The following is a 25,260-nucleotide window of genomic DNA, read 5'->3' on the forward strand; positions in this document are numbered from 1 at the left end:
TGTGCACACCGGCTGAGCATCGAACCATCCAGTGAAGTTTTCACTTTTCTTCTCTAAGTCAAACACTTCACTAGCACGGGACCATCCAGTGAGTTCTTCTTTATAAGCACCGGACCATCCGAAGAGTGAATTTTCTTTTGAACTCGTCCAATTCAACCATTCTTGAGCTCGGCTTCGATGGCTTCTTCATGTGTTGCATCCATGAGATCTACTAAGACATATACTTGACAAATATATTAGTCACATTGACTATATTGTCATTAATAAAAAAATCACATACATACCCTAAGAGAGCCATGTTCACTACAATATCCCTTTTTTAGTGATTGATGACAACACAACTAAAGCAAGAGCCAAATACTTAAAATATACCAATTGAAAACAAAAACCAAATATAAATGGTACAAGACCTTACCTACTTGTTTTGATGCGTGGTAAGACTAAGTAATGATAGCAATTGTAAGAAAAATATCACATATTTATCATACCTTGTTCTTATCTTCATTTTGTCCCCTTTGTATTGTGACCGTCATGGAGACAATTCTCCCCCTCTCAATATCTCCCATGATCGATCCATGTAAGAGCTACTTCATTTTGCCCACCTTTTTGTCAATCTTGGCATCCCTATGTATTTTGCTTCTTTGCTTGTTCCTCCCCTAGGCATGCCATCTTGCTTTGGTCGCTAAACTTCTCATCCTTTGTTAATAATATCAAAAAGTGTACAAACACATGTTGACTTAAGAAAAAATGTTAGAACAAACGGGAGAGAGCTTCATAAATCATGATCTAATAAGATGATACCACTTATAGGAATGGATATAGATCACAATTCATGAAACTTACATAATATAATCTAAATTCCCCCTATGTATGTGCATATGATTAGATCCACTTGTGATGAACCACTTGTAGGTGTGAGACAATACTTGCACCTAAATAATATATCGAGATAGGAAGTTTAAGCCATATTATGTATGGAGGTAGCTTAAATGTATACATAATTGATCATAATACCAATTGAAGCCTTTAAGTATTGTAAAGCTAAGCATCATCTACCCTTCCATAACCTAAAACCAAGCCATGTTTACAAGGATGATAAGAAAAACTAGGGTAAAACCTAACTCTGATTACTGATAAATTATTAACATGCATGTTTGTAAAACAAGAACATTTATAAAACCGGGATAAATATGTTCAAGAACACAACTTGCTTTCACTCGACTTAGCTCGACCATCAAATCTTGATTATGAAGTTCTTCTAGCTCCTCCAGAATGTTGACGTTTACTCGTGAACATAAGCAAAAGGGCAACACATAAACACCAAGATCTAAAAGAACAAAATAGCACACAACAAACATCATCACACACAAATTATAGTTTTTCACAGCTACGGTTGACATACTACGACTTCCTACAGATTAAAATAGCACTACAAAGATTAACTACATATGGAATTATGTTGCTAGGAATGTTTTAGAATTTTTCTAGCATTTATTTGAATTATAAAAATATATAAAAACATTAAATAGAATTAAAATAACATTATAAAAACACTATTAAAACTATTGAAAAGAATTAAACATGATTTATTTATTAAGGAAAACATTACTAAAATTACTACAAATAAATTCTATTTTACAGAGTTGTTTTTATAATACAAAACAAATTTATTGGAATTATTTAACTAGAGAAAATAATAAACAAATTTAACAAACATTTATTTATGAGAGAAAAGCATTATTCAAATTAATATCAGATTACTTACTATTTATATACTAATTATAGGATTTACTAGAATTAAGACAACACCTGAAAGTGATTTAACCAATTTATTTAAAAAAACACTGAAACATATTAATTATCATTTTTTCCAAAATTGTTCAAATTATTTCGGGGAGTATCACTTTTTATGCATCAGCCCTAACTTATATAATATCAGTGCAACGAAATAAAAAACAAAACTTATCACTGATCGTGCATGATGACGTGGCAAGACACGTAGGTGCAACCAGTGAGCTGGCACTGCCATGTAGGCCGAGAAGGGTGGTGTGGCATGCTAACATGGCACTGAATGCTGACCGGAAGATTTCATTAAACTTAGGCCGTTAGATCGAGATTGTGCGGCAGGGTGGTGCCTACCTTAGCTTCGATGACCAATCGGTGACACAGCTCTCGTCTAGCGGCAGTGCTTCGCCTGAGAGCTGTCAGAAACACGCCATGCAACCCAGCCGGTTTCGACGAGCGGCATAATCCACTCAATGGTCAACTGCGATCCTGTTTAAAGCAACAACGTGCATCGGGTGGTCTTGTGCAATAACACGACTACAACAACAGATGGAGGGTTCGGATGGTGGTGAAGGAGGTGCTCCGATGGCCGTCTTGTGTTGAAAAGTTAGGGAAAGGATTATACGTGGTACACGATGTAGTAACATCTATTAACAGCGTAATGCATAACAAATTTATAGTGTGAAGAATACCATAATATATCGTCCATAATAACCTAGCTCTGCAAGGGCTTCAAAGTCTGACACAAACGCACCAGTCAGTAACAAGATACACTAGGCAGATGCAAACAAGTATAGGTGCATGTAAACCTTTTTTTTAGCTAAATTCAGTTTATTTGTTTCTATTACAGTTGTATATGCTCATAGAGTACAAGTATAACAGCAAGATGATAGAACAGTAAGTCAATTACTCACCCTAGCAATTTTAAACTAAAACTTTAATTGAATAGTTACAAAGTCTGACTTTGTTTCTCTGTTCTATCACAGTTGCATACACTCATAGAGTACAAGACATAAAAGCAAGATGATAGAGCAGTAAGTCAATTACTCACCTTAGCAATTTTAGATTAAAACTTTAATTGAATAGTTACCCCAGTTCCTTTCACTTATGCTTGTGAAAAAGTTGTAAGGCATGTTCTAGGACCGAGCCACCGGGGTTTGAAGGTATGCCTCCCCGTTTGATCTGCTAGCAATGGGTGATGTGGCTTCATCACAGTACTGTTTGCACCGGAGCTCAGCCTTGCCTTTACCCGTGCTGTTGTCTTTACTTAGGCCGTTGCTTTCATCGAGGACCGCCCTTCTCCATCCTAGTGCTCTCTCCCAGCCCTCATCTGCCTCCTTCGCCCTCCTCAACCCTCCTTCGCCTCCCTCAGTCGGCCTCTCTCCTCTGTCTTTCTCTGTTAGATCCAGTTTCTTTTAAAGTTGGAGTGATCCACTTATGTTATATCATTGTTTCAATAAATTTTTAACGTCTGTTGTAACGAAAAAAACATATTCTATTTTTATTTAATAAATTTTTAAAGATCTCCTAGCGTGCGCTCCGCCACCATTTCCGTCCTAGTCCTACCCACCGCTACGTTTCCCATTCCTCCCCGATCCCCTTGCGGCGACACCAACCCGCCCCCGAGAGCAGCGAGGAACAAGGCCACTGGCGGCGATGGCGATGGCGGCGCTGCGACGCGAGGGGAGGCGCATCCTCCTCTCCACCCCCTCACCTGCGGCAGCCATGGCGGCGCGCTCCCCCGCCGTCTCCCAGCCGTAAGATCTCCCCCCCCCCCCTCCTCCAACTCCTCCCCCAAACCGATCTGGCTCCGCTTCGATCTGTTGTTTCTGATGCGAGTAGTTCGGTCCGGCCTGTTTCTGATCAGAAATGATCCTTGCGTTCGGATGCGAGATGCGTCTAGGGTGTATACCTGGAATTACCTACCGCGCAAAATGTTCGGACCGATTTGAATGAGTTTGGTGCTGAACTGGTGATAGTCTTGGATGATGGATTAGGGTGGTTCTTTTTCACCTCGTTGGAGAGCTGATTGTTTGGAATCCGCTATCTGGGTTCCAAAAATCGGGGAAATGCTAATGCTGTCTATCTATATGTCTTTTTAAGGCGAGCCGGTGGTTTCTTTGGAGTATCACATGGTTTGATGATGACTGCGCTGTGTTGTTTCTGGTTTTCTTTTGCTGAGGGTGTAAAAATGTGGGTACATGCATGTCCTTACGGAATGGGTGGCAAGAGAAATGAGAGTTCTGGTGCTTTTTGATCAATTCATGCGAGGGATAAGAGTGTTGCTTTCGGCAAGGTAATTTCTTTTGCTCCGGGAAGTGTATATCATTGTGTTCAATGAATAAGAGAATATGCATTTTTTTTTTTATAAATTTTGTTCACAAAAATGGATTGTTCATGCGCTTAATTATGAGAAATGTGCATATTTTGGGCATTTCTTTTTGAAAAATGTTGGACTTCACCATATTAGAATTTAGAGTTTATTGCTTAAACACAGGCCTCGTATGTTGATGCAATGTTGAACATAACAAATGGCTGTGGTTCAATTTCCTTGAGAATTATTTACCTGTGTGAACCATTGCTACCATATGACTGTTCTATTTCGCTTTGTGTTATTTTTTTTTCTAGATAACTCTTTCCTGTAGTTGTTTCCTCTATTTTCTTTTACTCCAAAAATCTTGCATGTTTTTCACATCAGGGAGATTGCGCCCCATGGTGCACGGTCCATTTCAACACAAGTCGGTGAGGTTCTTTTTTCTGTTGTATTATTTCCCAGGTTATACTTGTGCAATCAAAACAACTTATTGTCTCCTGTATAATCACCTCCAGTTAGAAACCGCATGAAGAGTGTGAAGAACATTCAAAAGATTACAAAAGCAATGAAGATGGTTGCAGCGTCAAAGCTTCGAGCTGTTCAAATAAGAACAGAAAATTCACGTGGTCTATGGCAGCCATTCACCGCTCTTCTTGGCGATGCTCCTAGTACGTATATGGTGAATGTTGTATCTGTTACAATTGTAACTTTAACTGCTTATCTACTTTATTTTTCTCCTTGTCTTTTACAGCACATCTCAATTTTAGTTTTTTCAAGCTAATACTTGTCGTTTTAGTTATTGTAATGCTCTACACTTTATTTCTTTTTAGTTTATTGCATGGTGTTTTCTTGTTTAATTCTATGGTTTTTTCCCCTCAATTATTAACTTTTCCGATGTAAACACTAGGTGTTGATGTCAATAAAAATGTTATTGTTGCTATCACATCCGACAAGGGTCTCTGTGGTGGTATCAACTCTACGTCAGTTAAAGTCAGCAAAGCACTCCACAAGTTAACTTCTGGTAATTTATTTAATTATTATTTTCCATCATTTTCATGTGCAATCATTTGAAACTAATTCTTATGCTTCCTAGCTTTTATGTATTCAGGTCCAGAGAAAGAAAGCAAGTATGTCATACTAGGAGAGAAGGGTAAAGTCCAACTCATTCGTGACTCAAGGAAGAGTATTGAGATGACAGTATCTGAATTGCAGAAGAACCCTATCAACTACACACAGGTACCCTTTTAGCTTACAGTGTCATGGTAATTCATATATCAATGAAGTACTAAGAGTTAGTGATTCGAAGTAGCTATGGTGATTGATTTTCATATGGTAATTGTATTTTTATTTTTGGATTCTGCTCAAGGCCCTGCCCTGGTATTATTTTTTATTTTTGTTATTTCAGTATGGTGATTGATTTTGCTTAATTGACAGCATGATAGCATACCTAGATATGAGGAAAAGGTTCATTGCCCTGGTATTATGTAGTCTTTTTAAGTTTATAGGTGGGCTAATTTAGAACTTTTCTGTATTCTGGCTCCTGTAATTCAGATTTGTTGTTGTGCATGCCATTAATGGACTAATTAAGCTGTGTAGAATGCACAAACTACATTGACACATTTTCTTTCAGAATATTTAAATTTGTTCTTTGTTGGCTGTCTACATTCCACTGATTTCTCCAATTATGTTTCAGACTGCTGTGCTGGCTGATGATATCTTGAAAAATGTTGAATTTGATGCTCTGAGACTTGTTTTTAACAAGTTCCACTCCGTCATATCATTTAAGCCGACAATGACTACAATATTGTCACCTGAGGTCAGTACTAGTGTTGATGCCATACGCATTTGTGCTTCTATCGTCTAATTCTAGCTAAATGAAATTTACTTTATTTACTCTTATGCTTTTGTTGTTATTTGAAGGTCATGGAGAAAGAGACAGAATCTGGTGGAAAGGTTGGTGACCTTGATTCATATGAAATTGAAGGAGGTGAAACCAAATCCGAAATTCTACAGAATCTTACTGAGTTCCAGTTTTCTTGTGTAAGTCTCTCAATTATAGGGGATTGTCTACAGCTGTTCTATTTGAATCTAGTTGTTTCCAAACATATCTTAAACTAGTATGAAGTACAGGATATTTGTCTGACCTTTGTTGGCTTATTCTGTGGCTGTTCTAAAGAGAACTTGGGACCCTCTTCCTATTTATGTATTGAATTTCTTCTCTTGTCAGGTCCTGTATAATGCTGCTCTAGAGAATGCATGCAGTGAGCTTGGAGCTCGTATGTCTGCCATGGACAGCTCGAGCAGAAACGCGGGTGACATGCTTGATAGACTGACACTCACATACAACAGGTCCCCATCTTCTCTCTCTCTCTCTCTCTCTCTCTCTGTCCTGTGCACACATGGTGTGTAAATACGGGTGCAAGTGTTGGGGACTAATTGATGCATCCAAAGCTTACGAAGGAAGAAAGCTGACTCACTGTTTTATGTATATGCAGGACACGTCAAGCTTCTATCACTACAGAGCTCATTGAGATCATTTCTGGTGCCTCAGCCCTTGAGGGATAACGGTGAAACTTTTGTTGAACATTGATTTTTCTTCTTTGTCGCCGCTCCAACAAAAGCTACTTATCATCTGAAGCAGCCTTTTGTTTTTCTTTGCAAGCGCATCCTGATGCCAAGTTGCAATAATTAGCCCAATTACGTGATGGTGCTATGCAGATATGCTTGTTCCAATCAACCTTGTTTTATCGAAAGACTGGCATACTTTTACTGAATGTTGAATGGTCGTGCCCATTTTGCATAAATGATGATTTGCTGAAACTCTATTTTGCCTTCTCTGGTTTAACAATTAAGAGTTTCTTCCACTCAGATATGTCTTTGATCTGTAATATGCTGCTCCCATTATTCCTTGTTCTTCGTAACTGAGTGTGAAACAATTTTTGCCACACGCGAAGCCCAAACTGCCCCTACGTTTGAATTAAACCCAGATGGGCTCTCTTCCATTTGCTTTGACAAGATCTGAGTAAAATCTGCCTGTGTTGTACCTCACCCGCTCATTATCACCGTGGCTACTGGACAGTTGATGCGGGTTGTTGCAGGTAACCATATGCTTCTATATACATTTTATCTCAACCGGAGGTCAACTTATGCAAAAACCAGGGGTAACTGGAGTGAAAGTGCGCAAACATCCATCTTACCAGCCAAAATGATCAATTTAACCAATTTGAGTGGCAATCATCGGCCACTCTTTTGAGCCGCAAAAAAAAAAAAAAAAATCAATTTTTGGAATGCCGGAATTTATTTTCTTTGGCATTCAACTCATAAAGATGGCATGCAAATGAGAGGATGCGAAAAAAAGAAAATCTACGAAGCTTCAGAATGCTATCCTCACTCGCCCAACGTGTTAACCCAAGTTTATATCACTTTTTTATGCCATGTAAAAGCACATTAGAGCAGCAGGATCAAGTTACGGAGGCAAAACAATTCACCCCTTTTTCAAAGACGACGTTCCGCTGCCTTCATGACTGGTCACCGCTCATTGCCAGTACCACATTTACCTAAAAATATATTCTTACATTCACATAGTTTTCAGAAGACAGACAAACAGATTAAATCCACAACAGCCAGCAATAAACATATCAAAAAAGCGAAGTTGCTCTCTGTTGTGACAATCGATTGTCCAACAAATGAAAATGGCAATCGATTGGGAATCATACGTTAGTTGTTTTTGTTCAAATCGAGCCGATCTTCTAGCCCTAGCAGTCATTTAGAAAATAAAATGATATAAAACGTAATCTTATCGTGTATTGTTTTCTATTATTAGAAATGCTCCTTGTGGAACACAAATCTAGTGAATGTTCTCGTGTTCATGTTGTGGCAGAGCCTCTCCAACTGCCTTCCCAAATCATCCGGACCACAGTAGAAAACCCCTGCCATTGCATTAAATTCAAAGTAAGAAGAATGCACGAACAAATATTTCTTCAAAATGTAAACTTCTAATGTTAGATTATCCCAGTACAGAATAAGAATATTTCTGATGGTAGGAGTGAATTTCTGCAACTCTTTCAGAGCTTTGACACAGCGGTAAATCAGTTTTGCACATTGTTTCATTGTCGGATTAATCTAGAATTATAAATTGACAGGTATTGCCAGTAGCCCAGTACATCCTTTGCCTTTATCCGTGCTAGATGGTTCTCTTGTTTATAGTGCTTTGGGTGGGAACATGCTTAGTTTTCAGCTATGAACAGGACAAAACTCTTACCTATCCTGTCTCCGATATGCCTTTTTGCAAGACCATAAAACACTCTAGGCCAGTTAGGCCTCGAGAATTGTGTACGGACCTGAAAATTCAAGAATTCGGGTCATGTGGTCTACAACTTTGCACATACCGTATGGCCCCTCACTAATACAGTGCAACATATAATTCAAAAAATAAAGACATTACCAGCTCTGGGCAATGTGAAGCGCTCTGCTATTACGTCTAGTTGTTTTAGAGTGGAGGAAGGCTTACCGGAGTTTTCGAGATGATATCAATCCCATGGCGCGCAAAATGAAGAGCTTGAATCGTGCTTATTAGCACCGATCGCTTGTCGCCTTCTTGATAAACACTGGTCAGGTAGTTATACATCTCTATCACACCCTACAACCACATCAAGAGATCCACAAGTGTATATGCACTGTCATGACACAGTATGCTATTTATGAAGCAGATATAGGCACTTCAGGTTCAAAGTTTTTATCAAATTATAACCTGCTTGCCGTCAAGAGCCGAAACCTCTTTCATGATGTCCCTGAACCACTCGAAGGATCCTTGCTCTCTTGTGACCCAATAAAAGTATGCCTTCCTCAGTTGGTCATCTCCCTGAGATGATTTGAAATAAATATGATGAACTTTCAACACGTAGAAGTAACGTGACATATTATATACGAGCAGAGTGCCGTCATTGCCTTATCTAGGCCATTTGCAATATCTTTGAGAACACTTATGAAAGGTGTTGCTCCTATTCCAAGCCCAATTAACAAAATATTTTCATATTTCGAGTGATCCTGTGAAGCTGCACCGTAGGGGCCATCCATGGATATTTTTGGCAGGTCAGAATTGCTGGAAAGTAGTGCCTACAAAACTCAAAACATTTGTTTATGATATTAAAGTGGATGAAGAATTGTTGTTTCATGATTGGATGAACAAATGTTGTTTTGCCTGTTGGAAAACGTCATAAATTTGGTAGCTCCAATCACCAAGAGATCTTATGTGGATGCTCAAGTGATCATCATCTGGTGCAGAAGTAAGCGAAAATGGATGCCTGAGACAAATTATCAAAACAGATATAGAATTACTAATACCGACTAAAATGCTTCAAAATTGAAATCCATTCAAGTGACAGCAGGAAAATCACAGCTAAGATTGACATAGCATCAGTTATTGACCCATAACTAGTATTAAGATGGCCTTCTCACCATTCAAACTTCGAAACCTGTGGACATTGGACGAATACATACATTCCACTTCGATATCGAAAGCTTGGAGGCTTTGTCACCTTGAGTGCAAGTACCTTCCCTGGGTAAGTTGTTGCCTGTAAAAACAAAAAACAAATTTAACAAGTTAATAGATGAAAGTTGACATAACAGCTTGCATTTCCATTGAAAAGATCATTTGTTGCAGATGATCACACACATTGAGGATCTTGACATCAAATACCATAGATCTGACCATCCTGAACATCCACTCTCCAAGGTAGATCATCACAGGAAAGGCAACATACATCCATGTCTGGATACATTTTGAGAGGATAAGAGAACATGAACATACTGAACGAACTTTATTTAATGAGAATTACCGTCTTCTCAGCGACATCCTTTGCTAGGAAGAGGAACATGGAATGCACGATGAGGAGCACATAGACAGCGATGAACACATGATGCGAGTACCAGAAAGCATTGAATCCAGAAAACCGTCTGACTAGAGGTGGCAGCGATACTGGATTTCTTCTTGAAGGACTACTTGCAAGCAGGAAAGCAATCAACATGAGTATCACCATGGCTATACCAGTTGTACCCTCGGTTGATGCCACTATCTCCAGGTACGATGGCTGGTGGTACCCAAAGTCAACAGCAATTGTGCGCCCAAAGAAGGTCTTATCTGCCTTCACAATCCTTGGGAAGTCACATGACAAGTGGATGCCTCCATGGAGAACTATACCAATCACAATGCCTGCCGCAACAAGCTGAACTAGAAGATGAGCGTTACACTCAGATCATTTATACTAATCAAGTGAGACAATTCAAATGCACAATACATTTGATAAAAGATCGCACCTTGTGGAAGTTAATTGTGTCATTAAATGGGATGACCGAGTTGATAACATGGCTTCTCCTGAGCCACGTGACTGTGTTACGGCACACAGGTAGGAGCACAATGGCCATGTTAAACTTGAGAGTTTCTGCAGCCCCCTTTGCAGTCGACAGGCAGTACCCCATGACCTCAAATGCCAACCGCTGACGATATTGCATGAACTTCCATGTGAAGAGTGCAGCACAAGCCACAAGCCATAACAAAACCATCCATATCCGCCTCCAGTGTGCACGCAAGAAAGCAATGGTTGCTGATAGTATCCATGTGCCGTATTTGGTTGGCATTGGTGTTGGCCAGCAAATTGGTTGGAGATCCCTCGACTGGTGCTGCTTTGTGCCATTCAGCTGTAAATTGGGTTTATATTATCAGGAGGGACAAGTTTCAATACTCCAGGCAAAGTTTCAAGGTGCAAGTACAGTTTTACTGACATGTGGGTCTAGACCCACATTGTCAGCCTCACAAGACAACAATTTGAAACTTGGGAGTGGCATATACGTCATTGGCAGTTCTGAAGAACTTTTAGTACTAGTTACTAGCAAATCACCTTGATGAGTCCTTGGCCTGTCTGGAGCTCCTCTAGGATCAAGTGTGTGTATTGAGTGGCCTCATCTTGGCTCAAGGTCAGCTTGTTCAAAGAGGCACTGAACATTATTGCCTAGGAAATTACAAGCATGTAAAGGAAGCTGTGCTTAACTCATAGCACTGACAAGTAAATCCTGTATCATATTGTCATGGACTCATACCTGCTTAATATCCTTTTCTGTGATTCTGCTAGTTGAGTTTCTCTCGCAGCTGCAAAGGCATAATGTGTAAATATTTTTGGACGATCAGTGTACTGCAACGAGTTGGGAATGGCGGTTCTGCAAGAATACCTGTCCAACGCTATTCTGATCCCATGACTAGGAGAACGACTGATGGATCTACTGGGATTGACATTTATGTTGACTGGAACAGGCTCTCTGGTTGAACTGGTAGATTCATTCTCATCTACAGAGGAAAATAAATGATTTGCAGAAAACAATGAAACAATGAGATTAAACTATCGAATATTATTTTCTTTATTTTTTTAACACCCCGTAGCACAGAATTCAATATCATAGTAGTCACTTTTAAGTCTGAAAAATTGGTCTTGTTTGCAGTGTGAAATGCACTGTTCTTGATTAAAAAAATGTTTTTAAGTTTGTGAGAAACCAAATTGAAATGTGCCTTGATTTCTTGTGATGAGTGATTGATATTGTCATTTATTTGGTTTGATGATCTTCAGTTTTGCATGAGCTTTGATGTGATTTGAATTGATTTGAGATTTCATTTGAGCATAATGATTATGGACTGGTTGGAATTGGAGTTGGAAATATGTGTTTGCTTGTCTCATGTTGTGCAGGTGATGGATGCAACTTGGCGGTCGACGGCGGGATGATCGGGGCCAAGTGGAGTGCTTGGTGCCAGACGATCAAGGAGGCTGGGTGGAGTCAAGGGTGACCTTAACTAAACACGTGGAGGTCAAGCAAAGCATTGAAGGTAGATGGAGACGGCGTGTTGACAAAGTCAAGCGAAGGGGATGCCTTTGCAAATGACAAGGTGACTGGAGGGATCGGGAGTGGGAGAGACTTGCCGGCGGTCAGGATCGCATGACGGAGTACACGCGTCGACATCGAAGCGCTTGCTTAAGGTATAAGCAAGGCGGTGAGTCACGCTTTGAGAAGCATGCAGGCGGATTCCCGGTTTGGCCTCAAAACCGTGGGAGGACTGGAGGAGTATGTGGCACCATCGCGAAGCTTGCGTCGAGGCGAAGCTAAGTCGTGAAGGCGCCGCGGCCGTCCGATGAATAGAGAAGCAATGGACTAAAATGCCCTCGGTGGTAGGTAGGAGTGTACTATAAGAGAGGGGTATTTTTGGGAAAAACTAGGAAACTTAATGGCCAAGTTTCCTAGACCTATAAATAGAGGGGTAGAGCTAGAGAGAGTTTTGAACCAGCCACTTGAGCCTCCTTGTGCCACTCATTTGAGAGCCTTAGAGCTAGATTTTTAAGGAGAGAAGGATGAGTGCTTAGCATTTATAATAGGTGAGAGTTTTGAGAGATAAATCTTTGTAATCCGCCTAAAATAGAGCTGACCTCTTTGAGTAATTAAATTTATGTTTTTGCATATGCTTGAATTCTCCTCTATTGGTTCCCTTGCAAGTTTACAAGTTTTTTCGATTTTCGGTTTTGATTCTCGTTTCGGTTTCTGGGCTGAAATTTCAGCATCTTGTGAGATCATTCTTCTTATTTCTAGAGGCATAAAAACTCATATACGAGTGTATGCTCATGGGCCTTGAGTACCCTTGCCTCTAGATCATCAACTTGGAGAGGTTTCTTGCACGGTGATCTTTTTCTTTGAGCTGCAATATTTCACCTTTGCAAGGTTATTTTTCTTGATGCTAGTAGCTTAAACACTCACATACTCATGTATTTGAGTGGGTCTTGAGTCCCCTTGCCACTAGACTATCATCTTGGAGGATAACCTTGCCTGGTGTCCATCTTATCTAGTTTCTTTGGAAGTTGCAAGTTTTTGTACACAAAGACACATGAAATAGTCCTGAATGGAACCTATGATTCATATTCTATCTGTGGAGTCATGTTGCCATGCAAGTAGTCTTCTTGCTTTGTCTCTCTAATTCTTTTGCTTCCGCTTGAGTGTTTTGAGGTGCGTTGGGTGAGAAATAGGAAAAGGCTATCTATTTCGAAAAAAATTTGTTGAGGCGCCTATTCACCCCCCTCTAGTCGTCATTCTCGTTCCTACAATTGGTATGAGAACCGGTTTGATCACTTGTTGACCTTAACCGGCTTTGTGATCCGTAGCCGATATGGAGAGAAGTGAAAAGATTCCCCTGTTTGATGGCCGTGATTTTTCGTACTGGAAGGTGCGTATGGAGGCTTATCTTCTAAGCCAAGGAAGTGCAATATGGGAAATAGTTGATTCCAACTATGAGATCCCTGCTGCTCGCACGACTCAGGTTTAAATCGAACAGTATGAGACCAACAATAAGGCCAGAAATATTTTGTTCACAAGCTTGAGTTGGAATGAGTTTGACAGGATTCAGCACCTCCGTACAGCCCGAGAGATCTGGTCTACTATGAGTGTCTTTCATGAAGGCACTAATTAGATTAAGGCTAGACGCCAAAGCACATACAATCAAGAATACCAAATGTTTGTGCAAGGTCCCGAAGAGTCTTTGGATGCGATGTTTTTTCGCTTTGATGGGATTGTTAGCAATCTTCGATCAACTGATATTTTGCCCTATTCTGACCACGAGAGAGCGATTAAGCTTCTCTATGCTCTTGACCGTAGCATATGGGAAGTGAAGATCTCGAGCATTGAAGAGTCTCCAAGTTACGACACGTTGACTTGTGATGAGCTCTTCAACAAGCTCAAGTCCACCGAGATAGCCAAGGCGGCTCAAACCGGTCTCAGAAACCCCCTATCTCAGAACATGGCGTTGGTTTCCGGATCTGGTGGTGGTAATCAGTCTGCAGCTGGCTTTTCTTGTGCTAACACTTCATCGAGTGGATTTGCTTTGTCTTCCTTGGTTTCTATTACAGAGGAGCAGGTGGACGCGCTGGATGATGAGGACCTTGTGCTGATTGTGAAGAAGTTCACCCGCTTCTACAACAACTACCGAGACCAAAGGAGGGGTGGTTCTCGTGCTTGCTTTGAGTGTGGTGATACTACCCACTTCAAGGCGGACTGCCCCAAGCTCAAGAAGAGGAAGGACGGTGACCACGACTACAACAAGCACAAGAAGAAGAACAAGAAGCCCTTCTTCAAGAAGAACCGCGACAAGATGGCTAAGAAAGCGGCTAAGGCGACTTCTAGGGCGTTTGTGGCGGCTCTCAGCGATATCGACACTTCTTCTAGCGAGGAGGATAGCTCGGAGGAGGATGAACCGCAAGCAAAGAACAAGAAGAAGGCCAAGGACTTCACCAGTCTCTGCTTCATGGCGGACGACCACAATGATGACAGCGACCCCGAGCTGGATCCCTCTGAGGTATTGCCTTCCTACGATCAGCTTTCCATCTAAGTAGATACCTTGAATGATGCTCTCGTTAGTCAGGATAGGTTACTTAAGAAAGTTGTGCGTGAGTTGAAGGATCTTAGGCCTAAATATGAGTCTGCCTCTGCTGAACTTGCATTACTTAGGTCTAGGCCCGATGTTGAGGAGTGTGAAAGTTGCCTGATTGTCATGACTGAACTTGCTGAGCTTCGTAATGTGCATGCTCAAGTCGCCAGTCGGCTTGAGAGTGCCGAGAAGAAGCTCCTTGAGGAGGAGTCTAGGTCTACTCTCTTAGGTGCTTGTATAAATTGCCCTTTGTTTGCAAAGGATGTTGATCTGAAAGACAAGCGCCTGAAGGAGCTAGAGTCTAGATTGGAGAGTGCTGGGAGTTCTAAGGATGTGCAGCCGAATTGTTCCACTTGCACTATCTTTCAAGACAAACTCAGCTGGGTTAGAGGGCAAGTTCAAAAGCTTATGACTGAAAATGAGTATCTCCTTTCTCTGGTGGAGAAGTGTTCAGAGGGCAAAGGGAAAATAAATTTGATCTTAGCCAAGACCAAGATGTGTGCTGACAAGACGGGTTTAGCTCTTGGGTTGGGTTTTGAGAGAGTGGCTTACAATGGGGAGAGTAAGACTGTGTTCATCACACTTACTACCCTAGATGCTGAGAAGTCCAAAATCAATACCACACCACAACCCATCAAAAACCAATTCCACAACCCACAAAGAAGAAGCCCGCACCACAACCCAAAAGAGCTCCACAACCTAAGATGAGAGAGCCTATAAGAGAGCCCCGAGTGACCAACAATCGAGTTCTCGAGAGACGCTACCACTGCACCTACTGCTAGAGAGATGGTTATTTGGTTGAGTTTTGTTTTCGCCGTAGGAGAGATGAGCGGCGTGAGTGGGAATGGAGCACCCGGGACATGTACCACCCCTATGTTGGTGTACATGAATCTTTTCCTCGCTTTCACTCACGATTCCCTAGCGCTTTTCAGTCTTTTCCTAAAGGTGTTGCGCGGTGTGGATTTTACCATGACTCATATAGTTTTGGTCCACGTGTAAGAGGCTTTGAGTCCCAGCGCTTTGGCGGACCACGATTTCCTTATCATGGTACTCGCCCCCAGCGTATTGGTGTTGAGTTACCTACTATTTCTGCTTTAGGGCGGATGACCCAGTACTGGATTCCTAGGAGGTTTTTGACTAACCCCAGTACTGAGCCATCCACCTTTATATTCTTCTTATGTGTAGGTGGCAGGCGGAGGTCTGGAGAACAAGTGGCTCATCGACTCTGGTTGTTCGTGCCACATGACCGGAGATTCATCATGGTTCTCTAGCCTCACCCCCGTGAAGTAACACGAGTACATCACATTCGGGGATGATCGGAAAGGAAGGGTGAAAGCCAAAGGTATGATAAGAGTGAATGAGAGTTTCACTCTCAAAGATGTGGCTTTGGTGGAGCATCTGGGATACAATCTTCTCTCTGTATCTCAGTTGCTAGATGAGGACTTGGAAGTGCATTTCAAATGCAATACTTCTCGAGTTCTTGATTCTTCTAGCGCTTTGATTTGCAAGATTTCTCGAGTTGGGAGAGTTTTTGGAGCTGATTTTTCTGAGTCTTCTAGTTCTTCTCAGTGTTTACTTGCTCAACCTTCTTCTAAGCTTTGGATGTGGCATAGGAGAGGGCATATGAGCTTTGATTTGCTTACTCGTTTGAGTGCTCTAGGCTTGATCCAAGGATTGCCCAAGCTCAAGTTTGAGAAGAACCTTGTGTGTGCTTCTTGTCGGCATGGCAAGATGGTTGCCGCTCCTCACCCACCAGTCAATCTGGTGATGACTGAACGACCGGGAGAACTTCTCTATATGGACACTGTTGGTCCTTCTCGGGTTCGTTTGGCGGGTGGAAAGTGATATGTTATTGTTATTGTTGATGATTTCTCTCGCTACTCTTGGGTCTTCTTTCTTGTGAGCAAGGATGAAGTGTTTTCACACTTTCAGAGCTTAGCTTTAAGATTGTTTACAGAACTTCCTGGTGTATTAAAAGCAATTCGTAGTGATAATGGCACCGAGTTCAAGAACTATCTCTTTGATGCTTTCTGCCTTGAACATGACATTGAACATCAATTTTTTGCCCCACGCGTTCCTCAGTAGAATGGCGTGGTTGAGAGAAAGAACAAGACTTTGGTGGAGATGGCTAGAACGATGCTCGATGAGCATAGGACTCCTAGAAAGTTTCGGGCTGAGGCCATTAGCACAGCGTGCTACATCTCTAATCGGATTTTCTTACGCTCGATCTTAAATTTGACTTCTTATGAGTTGCGCTTTGGGAGGAAGCTGAAGGTTTAACATTTGAGAGTTTTCGGTTGTCGTTGCTTCATCCTAAAGCGTGGCAATCTTGACAAGTTCGAGTCGCATTCTTCCGATAGTATTTTTTTTGGGGTATTCTCTTCATGGTCATTTGTACAGGGTTTATAATCTTAACACTAACACCATCATGGAATCTTGTGATGTGACTTTTGATGAATCAACCCCCTGTGCTAGTTCTGCCTTTGAGTATGCAGGTGATCAACAGATGAGCGAGAGCATCTTTCTAGATGGCGATCTTCCAGCTTTCGGTGATGACGAGGATGATCCACTACTTCCCTCGACCACACCTATTTCAGGGCTTGCTCCTGCTTCTTCTACTCCAGCAGAGGGTCCTACAACCTCTACTTTCACTTTGGCTGCTCTCGAGCCTGCACCCGCACAGGTTGAGGGGGAGTTCACCTCTAGGCGTGAGGCCCCTCAACACATTCATCGGCGACACCCTCCACACATGATGATCGGAGATCTTGAGAAGAGGGTAACGAGGTCCAAGTCTGCTTCTCATGCTCATTTTACTGATTCTGCATTCGTTGCTTCTTTTGAGCCCCATGATGTTAGACATGCTTTATCTGATTCGAGTTGAGTCAATGTCATGCATGAAGAGCTTGAAAACTTTGAGAGAAACCAAGTTTGGGTCCTTGTAGAGTCACCCCCTAATGTTCACACCATAGGTACCAAATGGGTTTTCAAAAACAAACAAGGGGAGGATGGGTCTATAGTGAGAAACAAGGCTAGACTAGTGGCTCAGGGTTTCACTCAGGTAGAGGGGATAGACTTTGGAGAAACCTTTGCACCAGTAGCTAGACTAGAAGCTATTAGAATCCTTCTTGCATTTGCGGCATCTCGAGGTTTTAAGTTGTATCAAATGAATGTCAAGAGTACTTTCCTAAATGGCTTCATAGAGGAAGAGGTCTATGTCAAGCAACCCCCAGGCTTTAAGCACCCCAAATACCCACATAGAGTATACAAGCTTCAGAAAGCTTTGTATGGACTTAAGTAGGCACCTACGGCTTGGTATGATAGGCTTAGGTCTTTCTTGCTAGGGCATGGGTATGTGATGGGGTTAGCTGATAAAACTTTGTTCACTCTTAGGTATGGCAATGATTTCTTACTTGTTCAGATTTATGTGGATGATATCATTTTTTGTGGCTCTTCTCATGCACTTGTGGCCAAGTTTGCAGAAACTATGAGCAGGGAATTCGAGATGTCGATGATGGGCGAGCTCAACTTCTTCCTTGGGCTGCAAATCAAGCAATGCAAGCAAGGTACATTCGTCCATCAGACGAAGTACACCAAGGATTTGCTGAAGAAGTTCGACATGAGCGATGCAAAGACATTGGTATCACCGATGGCTACCTCGACCGTGCTTGATCCGGATGAAGATGGTGAGGAGGTGGACCAGCGGGAGTATAGGAGCATGATCGGCTCCCTTCTGTACTTGACAGCGACAAGACCCGACATCCATTTTGCCGTCTGCTTGTGTGCTCGCTTCCAGGCTTCACCGAGGACGTCTCACCGCCAAGAGGTGAAGCGTATTCTGAGGTATCTCAAGCATACTCTCAAGTTTGGGCTTTGGTTTTCTGCTTCCTCTTCGCTTTCTCTTCGAGGTTTTCGGATGCGGATTTTGTTGGCTGTAGAATTGACAGGAAGAATACCTCTGGTACTTGTCATTTCTTGGGTACTTCTCTTGTGTGTTGGTCTTCTCGCAAGTAGTCTAGCGTTGCGCAGTCTACTGCTGAAGCTGAATATGTAGCTGCTGCTAGCTGTTGCTCACAGATTTTGTGGATGGTTGCTACCTTGAGGGATTTTGGGTTAGATTTCAAGAGTGTGCCACTTTTGTATGACAACAACAGTGCTATAAGCTTAGCCAATAACCCAGTTCAACACTCCAGAACAAAACACATAGATGTGAGATTCCACTTTCTGAGAGACCATAATGAGAAGGGAGACATTGAGTTGAGCTACATAGATACCTAACACCAGCTAGCCGATATCTTTACCAAGTCTCTAGATGCAACAAGATTTGCCTTTCTGAGGGGAGAGCTTGGTGTGTGTCATCCCTATGGTATTGTGTGAGGGGAAGTTGCCTTTGTACATACTCTATCTTACTTTTATTGCATTTGGATTGCATAGCATTTTGTAATATAATCATGTTAGCAAGCTTCACTTATATGTTCTTTGCACTTTCTGGTACTAGTTGTGAATTTGTGCTAAGTGTAGTGAATGTATAACAATTTGTGCAAGCTTAGTCTCTTACTGAAACATGGCATAAAATTTGTTGAGCAAGCTTGTCTTTTCTAAAGAATAAACTTGAAATACGAACATGATCTCTTGTCACCCTTGAGTATCTGCTTTAGCTTATCCAGTGCTTAAATTAGGGCTAGTCTTGTAAAAAGCTTGTGCTAGGCCGCTTTGTTCAGTTCAACGGATTAGAGGTCTTTGACCTTTGTCTATGTAAATGTTTAGCCCATGATTAATCCTTGGGAGAGCATGTGCTCTTTTGTGTCTCAAAGGCACAACTTATTTTGGCTTTATGAAAAATTGCACATCTTGAAATTCTATGTTGAGTTAATAAAATGAATGATCAAGTTTTGAGCTAAAATTGAATCTAATACGGTGGTTTAAGGCTTTATGTGGTTTGCCAAAGAAGTGAACCCATGGTTGCTTAAAACTCACTTGAGGATAGTTAAATGATCAATGAGAAAGTTAACTTGTTCTTTTTAATGTGCTAAGAATGTTCTTTTTCATGTTATCAAACTAAGGCTTGAATTGATATGTGGGTGTTTGTATAGCCCGTCGGGTTGAACTTGGTTGCCTAGTTTGAACTTAACATAACACTAGTTTCTCTAAAATTTGCACTGATCATGAAACTGTGGATGCTTTTGTGGTGACATCTTTTGAATAATTGAACAACATGATCAAAACTTGCTTCACTCTCGGTGCTTGTGACATGAACTCACTTCGAGACTTTGTATGCCTTTGAATTATATTGTTTACTTCTCATAGTGCTTTGACATATCTAGTTCTTGCAAGTGCTTTGTGATCTGTATGTGAAGCTTTGTAGGCTTGCATTTCATTTGCACATCTTTTGCATAATCTGTTATCCTTGATGTTTGCATTGCCAAAGGGGGAGAAAATATGCCCAAAAATATTATGCTCAAATATTTAACAAAGGGATGTGTTTTGGTTTTTTGAGTTTTTCTTGCTCTTTTGAGGTTTTTGGCTCGTCTTTACCGCTCTTAGGGCTTTTGCAACCTTTCTTATGCCAAGTGACATATTTTGCTCTTTCTCGAGTTTTTGGTCACTTAGATGAGCTTATCTTGTTTTAATTTCTTCAAACCAAAATCTTTGTACTTTGCGGGTTGTCAATGCACTCGTCAAGGGGGAGATTGAGAAACCAAGTTGAAATATGCCTTGGTTTTCTTATGATGAGTGATTGATATTGTCATTTATTTGGTTTGATGATCTTCGGTTTTGCATGAGCTTTGATGTGATTTGAATTAATTTGAGATTTCATTTAAGCATAATGATTATGGACTAATTGGAATTGGAGTTGGAGATATGTGTTTGCTTGTCTCATGTTGTGCAGGTGATGGATGCAACTTGGCGGTCGACGGCGGGATGATCGAGGCCAAGTTGAGTGCTTGGTGCCAGACGATCAAGGAGGCTGGGCGGAGTCAAGGGTGATCCTAGCTGAACACGTGGAGGTCAAGCAAAGCATTAAAGGCGGATGGAGATGGCGTGTTGACAAAGTCAAGCGAAGAGGATGCCGGTGCAAGTGACAAGGCGACCCGAGGGATTGGGAGCGGGAGAGACTTGCCGGCAGTCAGGATCGCATGACAAAGTACACGCGTCAACATCGAAGCGCTTGCTTAAGGTGTAAGCAAGGCGGTGAGTCACGCTTTGAGAAGCGCGCAAGCGATTTCGCGGTTTGGCCTCAAAACCGTGGGAGGACTGGAGGAGTATGTGGCACCATCGCGAAGCTTGCATCGAGGCGAAGCTAAGTCGTGAAGGCGCCACGGCCGTCCGATGAATGGAGAAGAAAATGGACTAAAATACCCTCGATGGTAGGTAGGAGTGCACTATAAGATAGGGGTATTTTGGAAAAAACTAGGAAACTTAAGGATCAAGTTTTCTAGACCTATAAATAGAGAGGTATGGCTAGAGAGAGCTTTGAACTAGCCACTTGAGCCCCCTTGTGCTACTCATTTGAGAGCTTTAGAGCTATGTTTTTAGAGGAGAGAAGGATGAGTACTTAGCCTTTGTAATATGTGAATGTTTTAAGAGATAAATTTTTGTAATCCGCCTAAAATAGGGCTGATCTCTTTGAGTAATTAAGTTTATGCTTTTGCATATGCTTGAATTCCGCTTCTTCTAGTTTTTCTCTATTGGTTCTCTTGCAAGTTGGCAAGTTTTTCGATTTTCGGTTTTGATTCTCGTTTTGGTTTTTGGGCTGAAATTTCAGCACCTTGTGAGATCATTCTTCTTGTTGTTAGAGACATAAAAACTCATATACGAGTGTATGCTCATGAGTCTTGAATACCCTTGTCTCTAGATCATCAACTTGGAGAGGTTTCTTGCCCGGTGATATTTTTCTTTGAGCTGCAATATTTCACCTTTACAGGGTTATTTTTCTTGATGCTAGTGCCTTAAACACTCACATACTTATGTATTTGAGCGGGTCTTGAGTCCCCTTGCCACTAAACTATCATCTTGTAGGAAAACCTTGCCCGGTGTCTATCTTATCTAGTTTATTTGGAACTTGCGAGTTTTTGTGCATAAAAACACATAGAATAGTCCTGAATGGAACCTATGGTTCATATTCCATCTGTGGAGTTATGTTGCTATGGAAGTAGTATTCTTGCTTTGTCTCTCTAATTTTTTTCTTCCGTTTGAGTGTTTTGAGGTGCGTTGGGTGAGAAATAGGAAAAGGGAAAAGACCATCTATTTCGAAAGAAATTTGTTAAGACGTCTATTCGCCCCCTTCTAGTCGCCATTCTCGTTCCTACAGTTTGCTTTCTTCTGTTTTTTAAATGGGTGATCCCCATGCATGATGCTCTTGATTTGTACAGTAAATACCAAGCACTGCAAAACACAATAAAAAGTTTGATATATATTTTCTATCTCTTAGTTTTGTATTTTGAGGATTTAGTTTTCGTACTAAAAGTTATGCTCTTGAGCCTAATATGCCCTGTCAGTTAGGCCATAGATAGGTATGTTCACCAAATAATTTTATCAAGTTCAGCTGTTCACCTGTTGAACGAAAGAAAACAAATAAGCTAAGATAAAACGAAAGGTTGCTAGACGATGCTTAAGAATGTCTATATAAGACAAAAAGACACATGAAAAAGTGGAGCAAACAATTATTTAAAAAAGTTACAAAATTTGTAATACACTGCCACTAAATAGAATCTAAAAAGCACATTAATTTAAGTGACCATTTTAAAAGGACACGATCCTAAACTGATTTTAGAATGGAATATTACCAACAAAACCATAATCTGTAAGTTTCATTCACGACACTCACAGTGTCTAGAAAAGTTGAAGTATGATTAAAACAGGTGTGCTAGTTAAGACTACTGTAGGAGCAATACATTGCTCACAGAAACTGCCTGTTCGAAATTGCAGTACACATCATCCATACCCATTCCATTGTGCAACCAAATCGTCAACTTTTCTGCCTTGTGTTCCCGATGATCACCTGAACCCACCAACATCTTGCCCTGCCAACTTATCGCATGCCGTTCCTCACATCCTCTTCGATTAACCCTCCTTGGAAACTGCCTTACAAAATCAATTTCATCCTTATCCCTTTCTTTCGTTTTAGAAAACCGTATCTTAGCTTGGAAGCACGGAGAGCAAGCGACCAGCACTTTACGCAGCTTCCTTCCTATGAAGCATAGCAGCGAACACTTGGTGTGCGAGCCCCCGGACTACCAGCACAGAACACGAACTTAGGAGCAACTCAACGACTAATCCCTTTTACGCAACCTAAAGGGAAAATGCTTGTATCCTAAAGGCTAAAACATTCAGGACTACAAGCATATAGTAAGTAGCATGTGACAACCAGGCGCACCCGCAATCCTGCATAAAGAACTCGATCTCTTCCAGGTGGTGGCCGGTGGGGGTAGGCCGGGCCGGAGGAGGATTAGGAGTAGGAGTGGGTGGCGGGAAAGAAGAGGCCGCCATGACCCCGGGGGATCGGGATTGCAAGCGGCGCCGCACTGCAGTGGGGGCGTCGGGTTTGAGCTTGTTTCAAGCCTGAAATTTTTGCTTCGGTACTCCTTCCTCGGGAGATTTTAGATTTCGCCACCAGGATCGGTTCTCAATTTTGACCACCTCTATCCGTAAGCCCCTTTGTATTTGAGCACAAGACGAGTATTTGTTCCATTTTTTACGAGTTCTGGATCCATGCTATTTTTTTTATGCAGTGCACCGGCAGCACCTAGGAACTCGATTTTTGCACCGAACACCGGAGCTATACAAAACGAAATTTAGTTATTTTAACACCCTACAGCACTGGCAGATCGAGCTAGGTGGCACAGTAGGCTGTGGATCACCTCAGTATTTGCATCGGTCTAAAACCCATATAGATGTGTAAATTTCTTTAAGATAAATTTAAAATTTAATTATTTTGATATATTAAATTATATTAAGTTGAACGACTTTTATCTACAATTTTAAATCCATCACTACCCTACAGATGACCTAGAGAATTTGCCACCCTACATATTGGTTCTCAGTTTTTACGGGCCAATCCATAAGCCCCATTCATATTTTGTCATTCTCCCGCTATTTAATTATTTTCGGCAACAAGAGAAAGTTTTGCTTAGGGTGTTAACACGGTCCGAAAAATCATCCTTGACCACTAATTTTTATAACTCAGTCTGCTCTTATTTATTCAGTGTATCAGAAGCTGTTCTGTCCAACAAAGACAATTTACAAAGTATATTTTTTATCAATATATTGTATAAATTTATCAAATGTTGCGGTTGAAGTTTTGTATTGGAGGCCGTAAAAAGCCAATTGCATGGAATAAAAAGAACGAAGGAATTACAGCTCATTTTTACATCATTAAAACTATAACCTTTTTAGGTGAAGATCATTAAGACTATAATGACCGGAAGTATTTTCATACCTCAATATTTTTATGTAACGATAGACAATTTTTTAAAGTTGACAGTACAAAATCATTCAATATGTGATGTCAAAATTATTTAGAAGTTACTAAGGACTTGCTTCATTCTTTTATATAAATGACGCTACGGAAATATTGAGATATGAAAATACTTACATAAAAGAAAAGGAAAGAAACTACTGAAACAAGCAAACGATGCAAAGAAAACAGCTAATCCTTCCAGGAGCTAGAAAGAACTGACCAGCATTGTTCCTCTGCGACGTCGACGAGAGCCCATACCCTTCCTCCATCGCACTCCACCTCAGCTCCCTCTTGTTGTCGCGCTCGACGAACTCCATCATCCTCAGTGACGACGCGCGCAGCAGCCTCGACCTCCCAGCCTCCAAATCCGGCTCGCCGTCGATGCTGCCACGAAGCGACGAGCTGCGCGAGCGCAACGCCGGCGACGTGCAGCCATCGTCGTAGTAGTAGTCGTCTCCCGGGAAGAGCACCTCGATCTCTACCTCCGACGAGCTCCCGCTCGACGACCTCGTCGACGGGCAGGCGCTCAGAGACGCCGACAGTGCGTCACCATCGCCGCCAACGACGACGTTGGACACAAACTGTATGACTGGGCTACTACCTGTCGACCAGATTGGAGTGACCGGAAATCCATGCTCGGACAACGATGGGCTCGGCTGCATGGCAGGGTTCTGTGGGGAAAGGTAGGGTTCTTGAGAGGATGCCATTGTGGTTCACCACCGATTACAATGCGCAGAGAGCCAGAGGCTTGTAACAACTGTTGGTGTCTACTTAAAATACTTTTAAGAGAACAGTTTTTGGTGACTTAATCGAGTACAGGATGCAGATGGGTTGGGGAGATTTGTGCAAGAGTACAAGCAGGACTGGTGATCGATCAGAGGTGGTGTGGTTGATTACTTGATTTGGAAAGCAACGGTGAGAGGAGACGGTGGAGTTAGGAATTGACTCGAGTGTGAGAAGAGAGCTTTTGGTTGGTTCAAGTTCATCATTGGATCACGGCATGGCATCATCTGGTGCTGGTGGTTGTTGATATGCAAATGCATGAGCAAGGGTTCTTCCCGCGCGGGTTGGTGAAAGAGTTCGGTGGGTCACTCCACCCGCATGCATGCCTCATGTCGTACGCTTCAATTGTACTCCCGTCATAAATACTTATTGTTTTTTATTTTTTCAATAATATAGTTATAGTATCTAATAAAATATAATATTATGAAAATCTTTTATTAGTTAAATCTACATGTATAATTTTTATATTTC

General features: G+C 41.5%; 2 protein-coding genes across 5 annotated transcripts; one reads left to right on the plus strand and one right to left on the minus strand.

Moving 5' to 3' along the window:
- The first annotated feature begins 3,308 nt into the window (after window positions 1–3,308).
- LOC133907737 (ATP synthase subunit gamma, mitochondrial-like) lies at window positions 3,309–6,931 on the plus strand. Of its 4 annotated transcripts, XM_062349818.1 has the most exons (10): window positions 3,386–3,542; window positions 3,889–4,081; window positions 4,484–4,527; window positions 4,615–4,767; window positions 5,007–5,120; window positions 5,193–5,335; window positions 5,793–5,915; window positions 6,020–6,139; window positions 6,327–6,448; window positions 6,595–6,931. In XM_062349818.1, the coding sequence occupies exons 2-10, from the start codon at window positions 3,987–3,989 to the stop codon at window positions 6,662–6,664; spliced, it is 984 nt and encodes a 327-aa protein (XP_062205802.1). In that variant the 5' UTR covers window positions 3,386–3,542; window positions 3,889–3,986; the 3' UTR covers window positions 6,665–6,931. The 4 variants fall into 4 exon arrangements, with proteins under 4 accessions (XP_062205800.1, XP_062205803.1, XP_062205802.1 ...); XM_062349816.1 differs by lacking the exon at window positions 3,889–4,081 and having other exon boundaries at window positions 3,309–3,542; XM_062349819.1 differs by lacking the exon at window positions 3,889–4,081 and having other exon boundaries at window positions 3,310–3,542; window positions 5,208–5,335.
- Window positions 6,932–7,759: 828 nt separating this feature from the next.
- On the minus strand, window positions 7,760–24,986 carry LOC133907686 (respiratory burst oxidase homolog protein F-like). The gene is made up of 14 exons (XM_062349758.1): window positions 24,227–24,986; window positions 11,324–11,438; window positions 11,195–11,243; window positions 10,996–11,106; window positions 10,415–10,795; window positions 9,937–10,323; window positions 9,774–9,869; window positions 9,557–9,672; window positions 9,300–9,402; window positions 9,047–9,214; window positions 8,850–8,960; window positions 8,610–8,738; window positions 8,361–8,439; window positions 7,760–8,028 (listed from the first exon to the last, which is right to left on the minus strand). The coding sequence occupies exons 1-14, from the start codon at window positions 24,711–24,713 to the stop codon at window positions 7,919–7,921; spliced, it is 2,442 nt and encodes an 813-aa protein (XP_062205742.1). The 5' UTR covers window positions 24,714–24,986; the 3' UTR covers window positions 7,760–7,918.
- Window positions 24,987–25,260: the final 274 nt, after the last annotated feature.

This window comes from Phragmites australis, chromosome 24 (assembly GCF_958298935.1).
Source record: "Phragmites australis chromosome 24, lpPhrAust1.1, whole genome shotgun sequence".
Taxonomy (NCBI): domain Eukaryota; kingdom Viridiplantae; phylum Streptophyta; class Magnoliopsida; order Poales; family Poaceae; genus Phragmites; species Phragmites australis.

Bases quoted from the DNA above. Each gene is read 5' to 3' on its own strand.
- LOC133907737 (XM_062349816.1), top strand. From the start codon at position 3,442: ATGGCGATGGCGGCGCTGCGACGCGAGGGGAGGCGCATCCTCCTCTCC. The intron at 5,916-6,019 runs GTCAGTACTAGT...TGTTATTTGAAG, and splicing joins CTACAATATTGTCACCTGAG to GTCATGGAGAAAGAGACAGA. The intron at 6,449-6,594 runs GTCCCCATCTTC...ATGTATATGCAG, and splicing joins CTGACACTCACATACAACAG to GACACGTCAAGCTTCTATCA.
- LOC133907686 (XM_062349758.1), bottom strand. From the start codon at position 24,713: ATGGCATCCTCTCAAGAACCCTACCTTTCCCCACAGAACCCTGCCATG. The intron at 9,403-9,556 runs GTGAGAAGGCCA...AATTTGTCTCAG, and splicing joins CAGGTTTCGAAGTTTGAATG to GCATCCATTTTCGCTTACTT. The intron at 8,029-8,360 runs GTAAGAGTTTTG...ATGCAATGGCAG, and splicing joins GCATATCGGAGACAGGATAG to GGGTTTTCTACTGTGGTCCG.